Here is a 15,752-nt window from a genome sequence, read left to right on the forward strand (position 1 = left end):
CACATCTGATCAGCAACGTTTCCTGTAACAGCCTGGTGAATAAATAGTAAAACTGGGCACAGCCCAGGGATAATACATTGTCACGATGATAAAATACAGTTTCAAGTGATCCACAGTTCACACAGTTCACCCTTGTGTGTGCGTGATACGGCTCATGGTTGAGCTTTTTGACTTTAATCTTCTCTGTAATTTACAGTCAATATGACTTGTCCATTATACACTAGGTGTGGTGAAAGCGCTCTTATTATTTTTTCAAAATAATGTCGAAATTTTGACTACTTTGTGGTCTTTATCAAATGCAGGCTTGTATAGAAAATCTAATTTGTATCCTTAATGGTTTGATAAAAGCAACAGATTTTTGCAGTGCCTGTGAAAAGAATGCACTGTTGTGAATGTTTTACAACACTGAATCAAAGATTTAAAGAGGTTTCTAATTTAATTACAAATATAATGCAAATACAGCCTCATGACTGTAGGTTGTCTGAAGTTGCTTTTCAGTATGAAAATACTGCAAATAGCTTTTCTCACTCACTGTTTATGCATAGATTATATCATACATAGATTGGATTTGTGGTTTGTCATGTGGAAACACCAGAAATGTCTTTTTTGACACTCATGCTGATCATGGAAGAATCAGTCTTAATATGTGGCGTAAGAGATCTGCTATGATTTTTGTAAATGGACTTTGTGCATTTGTTTTGTTGAAGACACTACTGCAGCTATTCCCCTTGGGAACATGGATTTGTATAGTACATGTGTATTATATATTTGACAACCTGACAAATTAGATGTTGATATACTTCCTGTACAATATGTGACTTCATTACAAAACAAACATTTCTGCATGCACAAACACACAAACACATGCATACATATAAAATGTAAACTTTTATTCAGTAAAAGTCCTTGTATAGATGTGGTGACTTTGATTAATAATGTAATTCAATCAAGTGTCAAACAATCAAGTGTTGTTGTGATGAATCAATTAAAACATCATCAATTGGTAACATTTCTTTACCAATATAAAAATAAGAGAAATCAATCACCTTGCCTTTCCTTTTACATGGATAAATAAAATGACTCATAACAATTGGTGGCATTTGTCAGCTTTGCTCTATTCTATTCATCATCATACGCCTGTCTTCCCTGTTCTTAATCTGTGAACTCAGATTTGGTCTTTGGAAGCTCACCTACCACCTTCAGAATAAAAGAGAGGGAGACCTCTGTTAGTAAAAAATCTACATATTTCAGTAATATTATTTCTCCCATTATCTCCTCAATCATACAAAATGCATAATGTCCCTCAACAGCATAAAAAACATAGTCTTAGACTTCTGGTCCCACATTGTTTCGCAATGGTAATATAGTGTTGTAATCTCAGACCTTCCACAATCATTTCCAGTCATTCCAGTTCCAGTTTAGCAGGTAGAAAGTTCAGCTCAACACTTTCATTTTGAGAGACATCACTCGACCACTGGCAGCCGCCATACACCAAACAGACGGGACGTCAGTTTTTGGAGGTAGTTCATCACTTTTCAACTTCATAACAGCCCCATAATCCCCGGTCAGAAATGCCAGTCAGAATCAGTAGTGATTAACGAGTTTCCTGACTCCATCTGCAGCGCTGCCTCCACACTGTCTGCGTACCTGAGGCCCTGCAGGTCAGCTGCTTCCAGAACCTTCAGAACAGAGGGCTACAGGTGGGAGGAAGGCAGAGACGGAGTGGGTGAGAAAAACAGGACAAAACACAGGGAAGAATATACATTTTTGCTTTGTTGTGCACAGAGTCCATGTATTATTATCCTTAATCCAATCATGTGTTCACAAAGTGGTGAACCTCGCTCCATCCTCACTTGTGAACGACTGAGCCTTTCCAGGACACCCCTTTCATACTCAATCATGATACTATCACCTGTTACCAATCAACCTGTTTACCTGTGGAATGATCCAAACAGGTGTTTCTGGAACATTAAACAACTTCCCCAGTCTTTAGTTGCTCCTGTCCCAACTTGTTTAAAACATGTTGTTGCATCAAACTCAGAATAAGCAGATATTTACAAAAATCACTGAAGTTGATGAGGTCAAACATTCAGTATATTGTCTTTGTTCTGTTTTCAACTGAGTATATGTCACATTTGATCCAACTGTTTGATTTTCTGTTCTACAGTGTCCCAAGCCCCCAAGTGGGGGTTACAAGAGATGAATTCTGACCTCAAACAAAAATCTCAGTGAACAACAGCACTCTTGTTGGAAGAAAAGCTTTAATTAAACTCTGTGAGGTAGAAAGAGAAAGTCATACCTGCAATCTGGAAAAGACCAGTTGCACTTCTCGCAGTTTGAACTGCCTCAGCAGGTCCCTGAGCTCGCTGACCACGGAGTAATCTATGATGCTGACATGGTGGCAATCCAGAACCACTGACCGAGGAGGAGACGCTGGCAGAGAGACGTTAAGGGGAGAGTAAGTGAGAGGAAAAACTGAAAGACAGGAGGTGGTTACTGTTTCATGCGTGTTCTTTAAGCAGACAGACAAATCTTACCCTGCAGAGCCTGAGTGTGTATGATGTGGCTGAGGTACTCTGTGGCAGGAAAGCTGAGTCCACTGCCCAACTTCATCACCAACATACCGTGATCAGACACCTGCACACGACAGGCGCACACCCCCAACACAGCTTTTACCCTCGCACCGTAAAAACATCATGACATCCAACAAACGACGGCAGCTCTTTGGTCTTTTTGTTTCCCACAGTTTTCCTCAAACTTTTTATCTTATGCCAAGATAAGACTTTATTGATCCCGGAGAAATTCACTTGTTACAATGGCATGAATAGAACAAATAGACAATAAAAGGATACAACATAAAGTCCGCTATAGAGACATAACCGCTATAGCAGACTTTATAGTAGCCGTTCTTCAAAAGGACAGCTGAGTTTTACGGTGGAACTTGTGAATTCTTGGACTTGACAGAAGAAGAGCAAGGTCGTGTAACATACATTCAGTCTGCAAAACATGTCCTCATGATCAGAGATTTCTGGCTACTGAAGCCATCATCAAACTGTGGGCTGTGTTCAAGAGGATGACAACAAGCAGCACTCTATTTTTTAATTCAACTCCACGTTGGCAGGTGAGTGGTAGATTCAATCATCTGGATGCATGAAACCAGAAACAATGCTTCTAACACAGCAACTGACCATTGTGCCTTTACAGAAAACAAGCAGAGCACAAGCGTTTGTGTGCTGGCATTGAAAGGCTAAATGTGTTTCACAGTTGACTCTCACACACACAGTCCTGTACAGAATATTATGGTACCTTTATCTGTGGTCTTGCTATGTTGTACAGGAGCAGGGCTCCAGATACAGCTACACCTCCTACGATGCCGTACTGCACCTGCCAGAAACTCATCAGGAATGTCACAACAAAAGGCAGCAGGTCCAGCTCTGCGGAAGATACACGAGCAGGTGACCACACTCAAACAAACTACTACATGTGAGACACACATCGGAGTCAAAAACTGAGCTGACACCTACTGCGTATCCTCCACATGTTAGCCACTACACGGTAATCCACCATGGGAGCGACCGCGCAGATGATAACGGCAGCCAGAGAAGCTTTGGGGATGTAGTAGAAGGCCGGCATGAGGAACGCCAGGGAAAGCAACACTATCACACCTGCAAGAAGACACAGCAGAAAGACAGAAAAAGCATCAGCTATCTATGTGATGTTTAACTGAAAAGGGAAAATATGCAAACCTGTCAACAGATTACTATATTGTGTTATTTTGATAAACACAGAACTTTTGTTTTATCGTTTCTGTCATCCCTTAGAGCAAGAGTATGTTGGTGGAGAGTGGGTAAAGTCAGATTAATATGAATCTTAAGCTGTTTATGTCCACATGCTGGATGTTGTCATGTCTTTGGTGTTTCCTTTAACACTTCTACCTTTGACCTCCATGGCAACACTTCTCAACAGAGGAGACAGATTGGAAAGATGAAAGAAATGAAAGTAAAGGGAGAATATCTGATACCACAGACCACCACAAGAGGGCAGAAGAGATAGAGAAAAGTGGAAGGGTCAGGACTCACTGGTGATGATCCCTCCAGCTGGAGTGCAAACACCCGTCTGACTGTTCACCGCTGTCCTGGATGTGAGGAGAAAACATGACACTGTAAATATCTGAGCTCTCTCTCACATGCACACACACACGCACGCATGCACGCACGCACGCACGCACGCGCACACACACACACACACACACACACACACACACACACACACACACACACACACACACACACACACACACACACACACACACACACACACACATACATACACACACACACACACACCTCCCAAAGCTGCCAGTGACCGGGTAGGCAGACACAAAGGAACCCATGATGTTCGTCACGCCGATTGCCAGCAGCTCCTGGTTGGCATCAATTCTGTAGCTGTTCTGACTGGCTGAGGAGAAACAGGAAGTTAAAAACAGTTAACAGTCTGATGAAACACTCACTCTTTTGCTGCCTTGAGTATTTAATGCTGGTATAATGTAACGTTCATTCATTCATTCAACCTTTATTTTAACTTGGAAAATACATTGAGGTAGAGACCTCATTTACAATGTAGGCGAGTCAAACAATAAAAACAAAAGCACTTAGACATGGAAAAAGCCAAAGACATAAAACTTACATAAAAATGAGTAAGAGGAAAAAGCAATAAAAGCCATAGAAGAAGGACCCATTGGAAATAAATAAGATAAATAAAAGCAACAACAATGAGTAAAAACAGTAAAAATGCAAACCATTAATCAAGTAAAACTGGAGCACCTAGAAGCAAAGTATGAACCAATTAAGGATTTAAATTGCCCTATGGATAAAAAAGTGGAAAGCTTTAAATGGCTCTGCATGTTGTTCGTGCAATATGAAAAACTGGATTTTCCAAGTTCAGTAAAAACAGATAGCACCTGCAGCATGATCCAATCACTGGACCGAGTATGATAAGAACCCACATTGAAAGAGAGCATTGAACTAATGTAGGAAGGTAAAAGACCCATAAGAGCTTTATAAATAAATAAAACCCGGTGTCTTTCCCGTCTTACACTGAGAGAGGGCCACCCAACCTTAGTATACAGGTCACAGTGATGGGTGTCATAACTATCTCCAGTGATGAATCTCAAGGCCGAGTGATAAACAGAGTCCAAGGGCTTCAGAGTGGCAGCAGAGGCATGCATGTATAAAACACGTCACGTGACACGTCTTAGAAACAGTTTACATAAAATCTGTATGTGACAACGGAGCTGAAAGGTCTACAGCCACGTGAGCAGCTCTGTGAGGCTGCACTCCAGCACAGTGGTGCTTTCAGCAAAATGATGAATGAATGAGTGACAATGATGACATGCTGATATGTTTACCATGATAGATTAGCACATCATCATGCTAACATTTTAGAAATCTAACAAAGTCCAACTGAGGCTGATGAGAATGTCATTAGTTTTGCAGGTATCTTGTCATAAAGCAATTGAATAAATTACAATTTTGGCCTGATGGTGGCACCAGAAGGAAAATGAATGGATCACCAATGTTATTACAATTCATCCAAAGGGGGCATGAATGTGTGTACAAAGCTTCATGTACAAAGCCCTCCAGTAGCTGCAGAGATATTTCAGTCTGAACCAAAGTGATGGACTGACCGACCTGCACTGACGTTGCCATCTTTAGAGTCATGCTGCTCGTGTGGCTAAAAACACTTACCAAAAGCTTTAGCTATAGCGACGCTCTCCAACAGACCCATGAAGGGAATCACAGCAAGCCCTCCTCCAAAGTCCTGCACAAAACACACAGAGAAGAGGCGGACAGGCAATCAGCTCCTCTTGCTTCAAGCTGGAAACATTTTGGGAAGTGAAAGTTGCAACTCCAGCATTTAGCACAAAGAATCCCTGCCTTCACCATGCAGCCCCTTCGTCTCCCTCCTCCTCACCTCTACAATCTCTCCAAAGGAGACAATGGTGCCGTTGGCTGTGGTGTCCGAGGTGGGTGGAGGCCTGAATGGCGGGAGCCCCTGGGAAGTTTTCCCAGTGATGGTAAACACGTGATGGCCGTAAGCATCCCAGGAAAATGCTACTAAGGATGCAGCCACGACCACCAGAGCGTTACGCACTGACCAAGACAGGGAGGAAGAAAATGGAGGAAAGAGGAAGGTTGTAGAAAAGTGGGTCTAAAAAGTAGTGCAGACTGTAAAATTCAGATTTATACACTTTCACACTAATCAGTGTACAGCATGTGACATATAACCACACACACACACACACACACACACACACACACACACACACACACACACACACACACACACACACACACACACACACACACACACACACACACACACACACACACACACACACACACACACACACACACACACACACACACACAGGTACTGACTGGTAGCAACAGTCCACACTAGTTTCCTGGCAGCTCTGGAGAAGTTGGAGTAGGGAGCGTCGTCAGAGCCCAGACTCGTCTTCATACACAACAACATGACCAGCAGAGCGATACAGAGCAGACCCAGCACCACATCACCGATCCTGGCCTCTGGGACCTTGTGGAAGGTGTAGTAAACCTCCAGGAAGAACTCGTGGGGAACACCCTGAAGTCCCAGAATATTCTAGAAGTAGAAACAACAGGACTGTCATCAGATGAAACCACAGACACACAAGAGGTCTGATCTGATCTGGCCAAGGTATCAACATAGTGCCTTTCACAAACGTCACAAAACTCCACTTAAAGTGAACCTATGTGACTTTGCTGGACAGAGGTCACAAGCAACGGAGACAAGATAAAGATAAAAGCTAAATGAAAAGAAAAGCCTGAAAACTGAATCAGTACTATCCACTGTACAGAAATGGCTCTAATGTTTGCCAACATTAGTCACCATGCACTGCTCGTCATGCCAGACCAAGCAAGGCTGAAGCCCCTTTGTGTATGCGACTGAAAAGGGTGTGTTAAGAGCAAGAATGTGTTATTCCTTCTTTCAAATGTTATGTAAGTTCACTTGAAATACTAGAAATGACAAATCCACCCCTCATCAATATTTGAAAGTTTGAAAAAACACGTATCAGCCGTTTCTTTTTTACACAAAGAAGTGAGATTGCGCTCCGTGTCGGACTAACGATCTAATAGAGACACTGTGTCCTCAAACATTTGCTGTTTCTGTTCTGCTGTTTGCTTTTACTTATATGCCAAAGTGTTGATGTTGGTCCATAATATTGTCCTGGTCAATGATTTGAAAAAGCTTCAGGACCTGTCATTTCTAACAATACATGATTATTATTACATGATTATTCCAGAGATTTTCTTTGCTTGGTTCTTTGTGTGTGCAACCACTCGCTGTTTTCAATGTGCATATTATTAGTTTTAGATGTGAAGCGATAACACTGTGTATAACTTTGAAAAGTGGAAGTGGAGTCACTGTTGAGCACGATCATAAGGTAATGAGGGTGTGTGTGTGTGTGTGTGTGTGTGTGTGTGTGTGTGTGTGTGTGACCACTGTGTGCATGTGGTTAACTCTCACCTTGACCTGGCCAAAGCCAATGGTTACCGCAGCAGCACAAGTGAAGCCTTTTATTACAGGAAAAGAGATGAAGTCCAGCAGGAAGCCTGCAGAGGATGCAAAGTAACGAATGACGTCCAGAATCATGAAATGTAATTTGAACAATAAACGCATGGTTGAGAACCACAGAGTTCACAGAACTTGTGTGTGGTTACACAGAGGAAGTCGTAGATGTGGTGGCAGGAAGTGGTTCCTCTGCACTCACAAACCAATGTCCTGTTTCTTCACAGTCTTTAAGTTTTGTAACTTTGAACATGACTCCCTTTCCTAAACAACCCCAATCATTGTAACATTAAAATATCACTGCTACCGGTTAAAACAAAGTGTCACATTGTGAATAAAAAGTATTTCTTGCTAAAAATGCCTTCTGTAAGTTCACCCGCAATCACCAAACATCACGAGCAAATTAAGAAATCCACCACAACTGCTGTCACAAGGTTTCCACATGACCTCAGCGGCTCTCCTCTCACCCAGTCTCAGTAATGCCATTACAGCCTGGATGAGTCCACAGAGGAGGCTGAGCAGCACGGCTCGGTGTGGCTGCCCCCCCACCACCGAGAAGCACAGGAGGGACATGATGGCCGTGGGACCCAGTGTCACATCCTTAGAGGTCCCCAGGAGGGTGTAAACGAACCCCCCCATGAAGGCAGAGTAGAGGCCGTACTGTGGAGAGAAACGCTTCAGATCAATTGATGAAGAGAGCTGCAACTAATGATTACTGTCATCACAGATTAAAGTCCCCCTCCACTCAAAATATGTTTCTTCTTTCATTTGGATGATTTCAGTGTGCCGAGTCTGTTTCACACTCTCAATTTGCAGTGATCTAAGACAGACGATACGCAGCAAGTCCTCACATTGGATCAATAAATAAAGATGATCTCTAAGTGAAAGCTAAAGCATTATCAGAATGATAGAAGATGTTGTTGATCAGTGACCTCCTGACTTCAACTCTCCGCAGTCAAAAACATGGAGGAGATGCACGCTAGCAGACGAGCAACCACTTAGTGGAAGCTAATAGTGATTCAAATAAAGAACGAAGGAAAGAGTTGAATCCAAAAGACAAACATTCACAGATAAACCCAGCTGGGATTCACCTGCACGGGAAGGCCGGCTACTTCAGCATAAGCCAGCGCCTGCGGTACAGTGGTGAGGCCGACGGTGAGGCCAGCCAGCAGGTCCATCTGAAGCCACTGCAGCTTGTACCTGGGCAGCCAGGAGAGGACGGGCAGCCAGGCCTTCAGGGTGCTGTAGGAGCAGCAGCCCCGTCGCAGCAGAGGCTGCTCCATCGCTCAGAGATTAGAGGAGAGGAGGGAGAACCTGGAGAGGAAGATCACAGTGGAAATGATGAAGAGACAGCAGAGCGTGCACACAGGAAAAATGGTGTTCTGTATATTCAAAAGTGTGCATGAGCAGGCTGATTCCAGAATAAAAGCTGCTTACACAAAGCGATTAAGTTTCCTCCTCTGCTTTAAATGTCACTCATTGGCTTTTGCAAAGTGCTGCTTGTTTCCTGTTGTGGCTTTGCTTTGCCTCGTCTTTGCCTGCAGGCCCAGCAGTCAGTGTCTGTGCACACGCACGTGTCAGTGTGTCCGTGCGTTTCTCTGGACAAACACACAGCACGTCAATGAAAGTGCACGCCATGTCGTCAGATGCATGCTGTGACCTGTGCGTCACGGAGAGGAACAACAAAAGGTCATCAGTTAGGAAGCTTGGAAGCTGCGAGGTCACACAGATGAGAACCACTGACGACACATCACTGGTTCTTCAGTATTTTAACACCTGCGGACAGATGGAGCTGTGGAATCATATGATAGTCACGTGACAGCTCAGCGCTGCACACCTGCCTCTGTCCTGCGACAACAGCCAGCACCTATTCTCCACCATCAGCTCATAGTCAGACATCTCCCTGACAAAGACACATCCACTCACACATTCCTCGGTGTTAGGTGAGTTACCGGCAGACATCCGACAGTGTGACATTTATTTATCTCCCATTGTGTCCAAGAATGCGTTCATGTCATGTCGGCTAGAACATTCATCTGACATTGACTGGTACTGACAGAATAAAGTGCAACGACACAACAGAACAGAATAGACAATGCTGCACAACATAACAGAATGGAACAGAAAAAAAACAGAAATAAGAGCAGAGAACGAGACAGAAAAGCAGCAGAAGAGAAGAGAAAGTCTCACCCATCCTCGCGTCTTCTTCTCGGTCACCATTCACTGCTTCTCCTGGGCTTTTCGCCTCTTTTTCTGTTGTTCCTTTTACTAAAACCACTTCTCAAAATCTGTCATTTCGCTGATGAAGCGCGAGGCACAAGTTCCTGTTGTCTCTGCTCACGTGACCTCTACCATGTGACTACGGATGGGCGGGGCTTAAGTTGTTTGCGGAAGACCCGAAGCTCCACTTATCATTTTATGCGTTCATTTTGAGGAGTCCATTTATTTTACTCACCGGATGTAATTGTGTTGGACCCACATGAAATGCTTCACAGCAAACACAGCAGACTGTGAGAGTGCGCGGCAGAGGATTTGGGGTAAAGTGAAGAGAGCTGATCACCATCATCATGCTGCTTGAGTTGTTCTTTCTTATTTTGGCATCATGTCGCATCGGAGAGTCAAAGAGGAGAAACGTCCTTCTGATCATTGGTGAGTGAACTGCAACAACAAGTCGGCGCCTGGCTAAACCTGCAATAAATCCTGACACAGAGAGCTGTTTCTGTCCTTCAGCCTCACCTCACTGACATGAGAGGGGGACAAAATAACAGAAACATCCATTACAGTTCAACAGCACCACAAACTACATCACAGCCGTCCTGAAGGTTGCATTTATTTAAGATTTATGTATTTAATTGAACATAGGTCTGCAGAATATGTCTTCGTGGCCATGCGTAGAGCACATGATTTCCTATCTAATGCTTTTTACAAACTTTGTGCAGGCAGACAAACCAACCACCAGCCCAGTCTTACTAATGTGGAGAGCTGCTTATCTCTCGTCATTCTCTCTTTTTAATATGCAGCATAAGAGCTAAGAAACTTGTCTTTCCCCTCGTGCAGCTGATGATGCAGGTTTTGAGACGGAGGTGTACAACAACTCTGTGGTCCACACCCCCCACCTGCGCTCTCTGGCCCAGCGCAGCCTGGTGTTCAGCAACGCCTTCACCTCCGTCAGCAGCTGCTCCCCCAGCCGCTCCACCATCCTCACCGGCCTGCCGCAGGTAAACACACACACACACGCACGCACGCACACACACACACACACACACACACACACACACACACACACACACACACACACACACACACACACACACACACACACACACGCACACACACACACACACACGCACACACACACACAGATGGATGGCTCTCATTTGTGCACGGGCTCACAGTCTGTTTGATCTGTGTTTTCAGCACCAGAACGGCATGTACGGCCTTCATCAGGGTGTTCATCACTTCAACTCGTTTGAAGGAGTTCAAAGCCTGCCGCTGCTCCTCGGAGAGGCCAACATACACACAGGTCAGAACAGAGACCAGAGGGATGCACTGCAGACTTATGGGTTAGCGAGGGTCGCTGAGCTGAAAATCAGTTTTTCTAACATCACAAACTTGACTACATCGCCATGGTAACTGATGCTGCACACCTAATGTGCTCAGGAGGAGGTTATGCTCAGAGTTTGGGATTGAAACCAGTAAGAAAGGCTCCACTCTTTCTTTTCCTGATGACCTTCTCTATTAGAGATATGGCTGAGGGAACACATTATATGTGTAAACCATATGTGGAGCCAACGTGCACCCAGTTGGTGGTGTAGAAAATCTTTTTTTCCGTTTGCTTCATATCGACACAATTTTTACGCAGCATATTTTCCGTGAACTAAATGAAAAATGGTGAAGGCACAGTGTCGGAGATAGTATTCAATCAATGAAATTAATTTAACTTTTATTCAACCAAAAACTAAAGTGAGTCCACGTATCATTCATAAGAGGACCTGAAGGCAATACCTGTGTGTAATATTTAAATATGCTGTATTAAATTTAAAGTTTAAAAGTGCAGTTTTCATTCCAGAAATAAACATTAAGCACTGAGAGTGCTAAAATAAATATTAACTTAGACATTTACACATCAGTAACTCTGCCAGCCTTCCTCTCAGCGTAATATGTTTTTATATTCTCCATAGCTCTCCATCATAACAACCTGTTCTTGACTGAAGCGGATGGAGAAAGCCAGGCTACGTCGAACTTGTTTCATAGTACCCCCCTCAGTTTATTTCAAGTGCACTCTCACACACACTCTTGTTTCTTATCACCTTTCCTTCCCCTCTGTTTTTTTTTTTACTTTCTCTTGCTCACAGGTATAATTGGGAAGAAGCATGTCGGTCCTGGATCTGTATACCCTTTTGATTTTGCCTACACTGAGGAGAACAGCTCTGTCCTCCAGGTGGGGAGGAACATCACTCGCATCAAACTCCTGGTCCGCAAGTTTTTCCAGACCCATAAGGAGGAAGCCTTTGGACGAAGGCAAAAGAAAGACGAGAAGAAGGACGATATAAAGGACGAGGAGAGGCCGTTTTTACTTTATGTTGCCTTCCACGACACTCACCGCTGTGGACACTCGCAGCCCCAGTACGGAGCGTTCTGCGAGAAGTTTGGGAATGGTGAAATGGGGATGGGTAGAATACCTGACTGGACACCCGAATATTACACGCCGGAGCAGGTGAAGGTCAGTGATATAAAGATTTCAAGTTTTCATATGGTGAAAGAAATTACTTTCTCATTGGAAAACAAGATGAGCTGTTGTAAAATGACTTTTGTATTATATAAATTGATATTTAAAAACACTTTTGCATATTTTTATTTCAGCCAATCATAAGAAACGCTGATGTTAAACTTTACGACATTTGCAACATAATAACAAATTGTAAGATTTTTCCTTATTGATAATTGTAATGAAATACATCTGAAAGACACCCAGTTTGAGCTGTGAATCAAATCACAGCGCCTCTAATACGTATTAATCTGACCTGTCCTCATTTTGTGTACTTCAGGTTCCTGCCTTTGTGCCGGACACACCTGCAGCTCGGGCTGACTTGGCAGCACAGTACACCACGGTGAGCAGGCTGGACCAAGGTGTGTAACAACGGCTACACATGCACAAAAAAGGAGGGTGCAGAGAAGCCATTCTTGTAAAACGCTCAGCTATGATGGTGTAAATCTCCTCTGCAGGTATTGGTTTGGTTCTTCAGGAGCTCAAGGACGCTGGTTATGAGAACGACACTCTGGTCATCTACAGCTCTGATAACGGCATCCCCTTCCCGAATGGCAGAACCAACCTGTATCACTCCGGGACGGCGGAGCCGATGCTGGTGTCCTCTCCAGAGCACAGACAGCGATGGGGAGACACCAGCCAGGCCTACGTCAGCCTGCTGGGTGAGAGATGGGTGGCAGAAAGAGGCTGGGAAGGCTTTTCTTTGTTTCAAATATACACCATAAAGTTTCACAGCGGGAGCAGTGTCCATAGCAGCAGCTTGTGGCTCCTTAAAATGACACAATAAATGCTTCTGTCTAGCCCTCATCACAGGTCATTGCCTCAGCGAGGAAGGAGTTGGGAGCAGTTCAACCAAAAAGCGATTTTTCTCATTCTCAAATACTTTGATTTCAAGGATTTTCACTGGCTAAAAAGTTTTTAAAATCTCAGGAACAGTCAACATAATTTTGTGTGACAGAAATAGTCATTAATCATCTTGTTACTGCTTTGGTCAGTGTGTTTATCTGATGTGCTCCATCGGCCACAAGAGGGAGACTTATCAATGATGCATGAGCAGCGGATGGAAAAGACAAAGTGAAGGGTGTGAATTAACTGCAGCTCTGAAACTAACAGCAATTAAACAACAGTAACGACAAATAGTAGAAACAGCTGTGATACACGTCTGCAGTACATAGTTACAACACATTGAATACAACGTTACTGTGGCAAGTATTCAAGCACAGAACTAGTAAGAGTGATGAAGATGAAGTGTGTGAGGCATTAACAGAAATGTGAAAACCTGTGAAAACCATGTATCTCCATAATGTCAACCTTTTGTGAGATAAGAGAAACACCCCTGTTTTTAGCTTTGGTGCTTTTTTAAGATGCTCCAGTGGGTTTTTAAATGATTTATTTTTCTTGAAAAAGTAGATTTTTCTCAACCCATAGAGGAACACTTTGATCCTTCAACTCAGCTGAAAAATACAAAATCTACAAATTTCTATAATCATGGTTTTCATTTGACAGTGACTTGTAAATATGAAGATGTCCCTCTGTTCACAAACTACTGGAAACGTTGTTCTAATTATGAGCATGTGTGCAGTATTTAAGACTTACTATAATTGATACGAATGAATACTAACATTAAATTGAAATGAAACATTTTGTGTCAGATTAGTAGTAGTTTGTTATATTTTCTCAGTCTTTTCCTCCTTTTCTCCTCCTCTTTTATGGCAGACATCACTCCCACCATTCTGGACTGGTTCTCTGTTCCCTACCCGTCCTACAGCCTCCCCAGCAGCCCCGCCGCCCTGGTCCACCTCACCGGTCGCTCCTTACTGCCCGCTCTGGTCACTGAGCCCAGCAGCTGGCACACAGTCTACGCCAGCCAGTCCCTCCACGAGGTCTGGGAGCTTTCAGACAGGCCTTCATCGCCACTGACCGTCAGACACAGACTTTCATGAAGGAACCAAACACAAGGCCCTGACTGCCCGACTTTCATTTTGATTGCAGGTCACCATGTACTACCCAACCCGCTCTGTCCACCAGGGGGCGTACCACCTTCTCCACAACCTACACTACCGCATGCCCTTCCCCATCGACCAGGACCTGTACGTGTCCCCCACCTTCCAGGACCTGCTGAACCGCACCCGCCTGAGTGAGCCCACACACTGGTTCAAGAGCCTGGAGCAGTATTACTACAGAGAGCGCTGGGAGCTGTACGACACCAGGTGTGTTCCAGCTGCTGACGCTCACGTTGTTCAGTGTTCAGCATGTTTCAGCTCAGGAGAAGAAATGATGCACAGATAAATATCAGAGCAGAGTTATCACAACATTATTAATATTGTCAATATATTCAATTATTTACTATTTGATGTCCTTAATTATGTAATATGTGACTAGAAATGCCTGAAATTCATAGGAACACTTAAAATCTTGTTTTTGAACTGAAACACTAATAAAAAGATAAAAGGGGGCTAGAACTGCTTCCAGACATCATGTTTAAATCCTGAATTAGCTTTGAAAGGCCGTTAAACTTTCGAGTTGAACCAGATTTTAAACCATCGTCAGTCATCACAGTCACAGTCAGGAAGATTTCTTTATCATTCAGGTTGAAAGGCTTGCTTGTGGTTTTCTCTGGACTGTTCAGAGCTGTAGCTTCCACTGAGGAGTCTTAGGCTGATTAGACTCTGATAGACTCTTTATATTTAAAAGCAACAAAATAAATAAATATGTATAAGCTTTATTTTATTGTCAGTGGTTTACTGTTCATTTTCTAGCAAGTTTCCTGGAAAGAAATTTGGATACCTATGATATGGAACATGGAGACGTCAGTGCTTGTGAAATCTTGGCTCTGGCACTGAGTGTGTTCTGATGTTTGAATTGGAACAAATGCTTCACCAACACAGGGCGGACCCTCTGGAAAGCAGGAACCTGGCGTCAGACCCGTCCTACAGCAGCGTGCTGCAGAGCCTGAGGCAGAGTCTGCAGAAGTGGCAGTGGCAGACAGGGGACCCCTGGGTCTGTGGACCTGACTACGTCCTGGAGGACAAACTAGAGCCACACTGCAGACCCCTCTACAATGGACTCTAATGGTACTTTTACTCATCTTGATTGACATGAGGTCCACATACATGAACACATTTCTCTGATAAAATAAATGACATTTATTTGTATTTTTGTATGAGATTGTTGCTTTTAGTGCTTTAAAATAAACTGAACTTGAATCACCTTGATTTCTAACTTTGTTTCCGGTATAGTATCCTTCTTCTTTATGTTAGCAGATAATTTCATCATTCATGTGAGTGGTCCGTCTTATCTCTTTCTATACATTTAAAGGTACATTTCCCATCATCCAGACCTCCTCATAAACCTGTTTCACAGAGAGGCAATG

At 43.5% G+C, this 15,752-nt stretch overlaps 2 protein-coding genes across 2 annotated transcripts; one reads left to right on the forward strand and one right to left on the reverse strand.

The window, feature by feature from the left end:
- Positions 1 to 870: 870 nt before the first annotated feature.
- Positions 871 to 9,946, reverse strand: slc26a11 (solute carrier family 26 member 11). Its single transcript, XM_070986172.1, has 15 exons — positions 9,802 to 9,946; positions 9,049 to 9,271; positions 8,703 to 8,925; positions 8,079 to 8,271; positions 7,570 to 7,655; positions 6,441 to 6,663; positions 5,974 to 6,152; positions 5,748 to 5,820; positions 4,347 to 4,458; positions 4,080 to 4,135; positions 3,525 to 3,665; positions 3,307 to 3,434; positions 2,538 to 2,637; positions 2,300 to 2,433; positions 871 to 1,694 (listed from the first exon to the last, which is right to left on the reverse strand). The coding sequence occupies exons 3-15, from the start codon at positions 8,892 to 8,894 to the stop codon at positions 1,566 to 1,568; spliced, it is 1,746 nt and encodes a 581-aa protein (XP_070842273.1). The 5' UTR covers positions 8,895 to 8,925; positions 9,049 to 9,271; positions 9,802 to 9,946; the 3' UTR covers positions 871 to 1,565.
- A 39-nt stretch (positions 9,947 to 9,985) lies between these two features.
- On the forward strand, positions 9,986 to 15,599 carry sgsh (N-sulfoglucosamine sulfohydrolase (sulfamidase)). Its single transcript, XM_070986176.1, has 9 exons — positions 9,986 to 10,260; positions 10,669 to 10,829; positions 11,029 to 11,134; positions 11,967 to 12,334; positions 12,660 to 12,741; positions 12,838 to 13,041; positions 14,096 to 14,262; positions 14,372 to 14,589; positions 15,268 to 15,599. The coding sequence occupies exons 1-9, from the start codon at positions 10,179 to 10,181 to the stop codon at positions 15,449 to 15,451; spliced, it is 1,572 nt and encodes a 523-aa protein (XP_070842277.1). The 5' UTR covers positions 9,986 to 10,178; the 3' UTR covers positions 15,452 to 15,599.
- Positions 15,600 to 15,752: the final 153 nt, after the last annotated feature.

This window comes from Chaetodon trifascialis, chromosome 2, assembly GCF_039877785.1.
Source record: "Chaetodon trifascialis isolate fChaTrf1 chromosome 2, fChaTrf1.hap1, whole genome shotgun sequence".
Lineage (NCBI taxonomy): Eukaryota > Metazoa > Chordata > Actinopteri > Chaetodontiformes > Chaetodontidae > Chaetodon > Chaetodon trifascialis.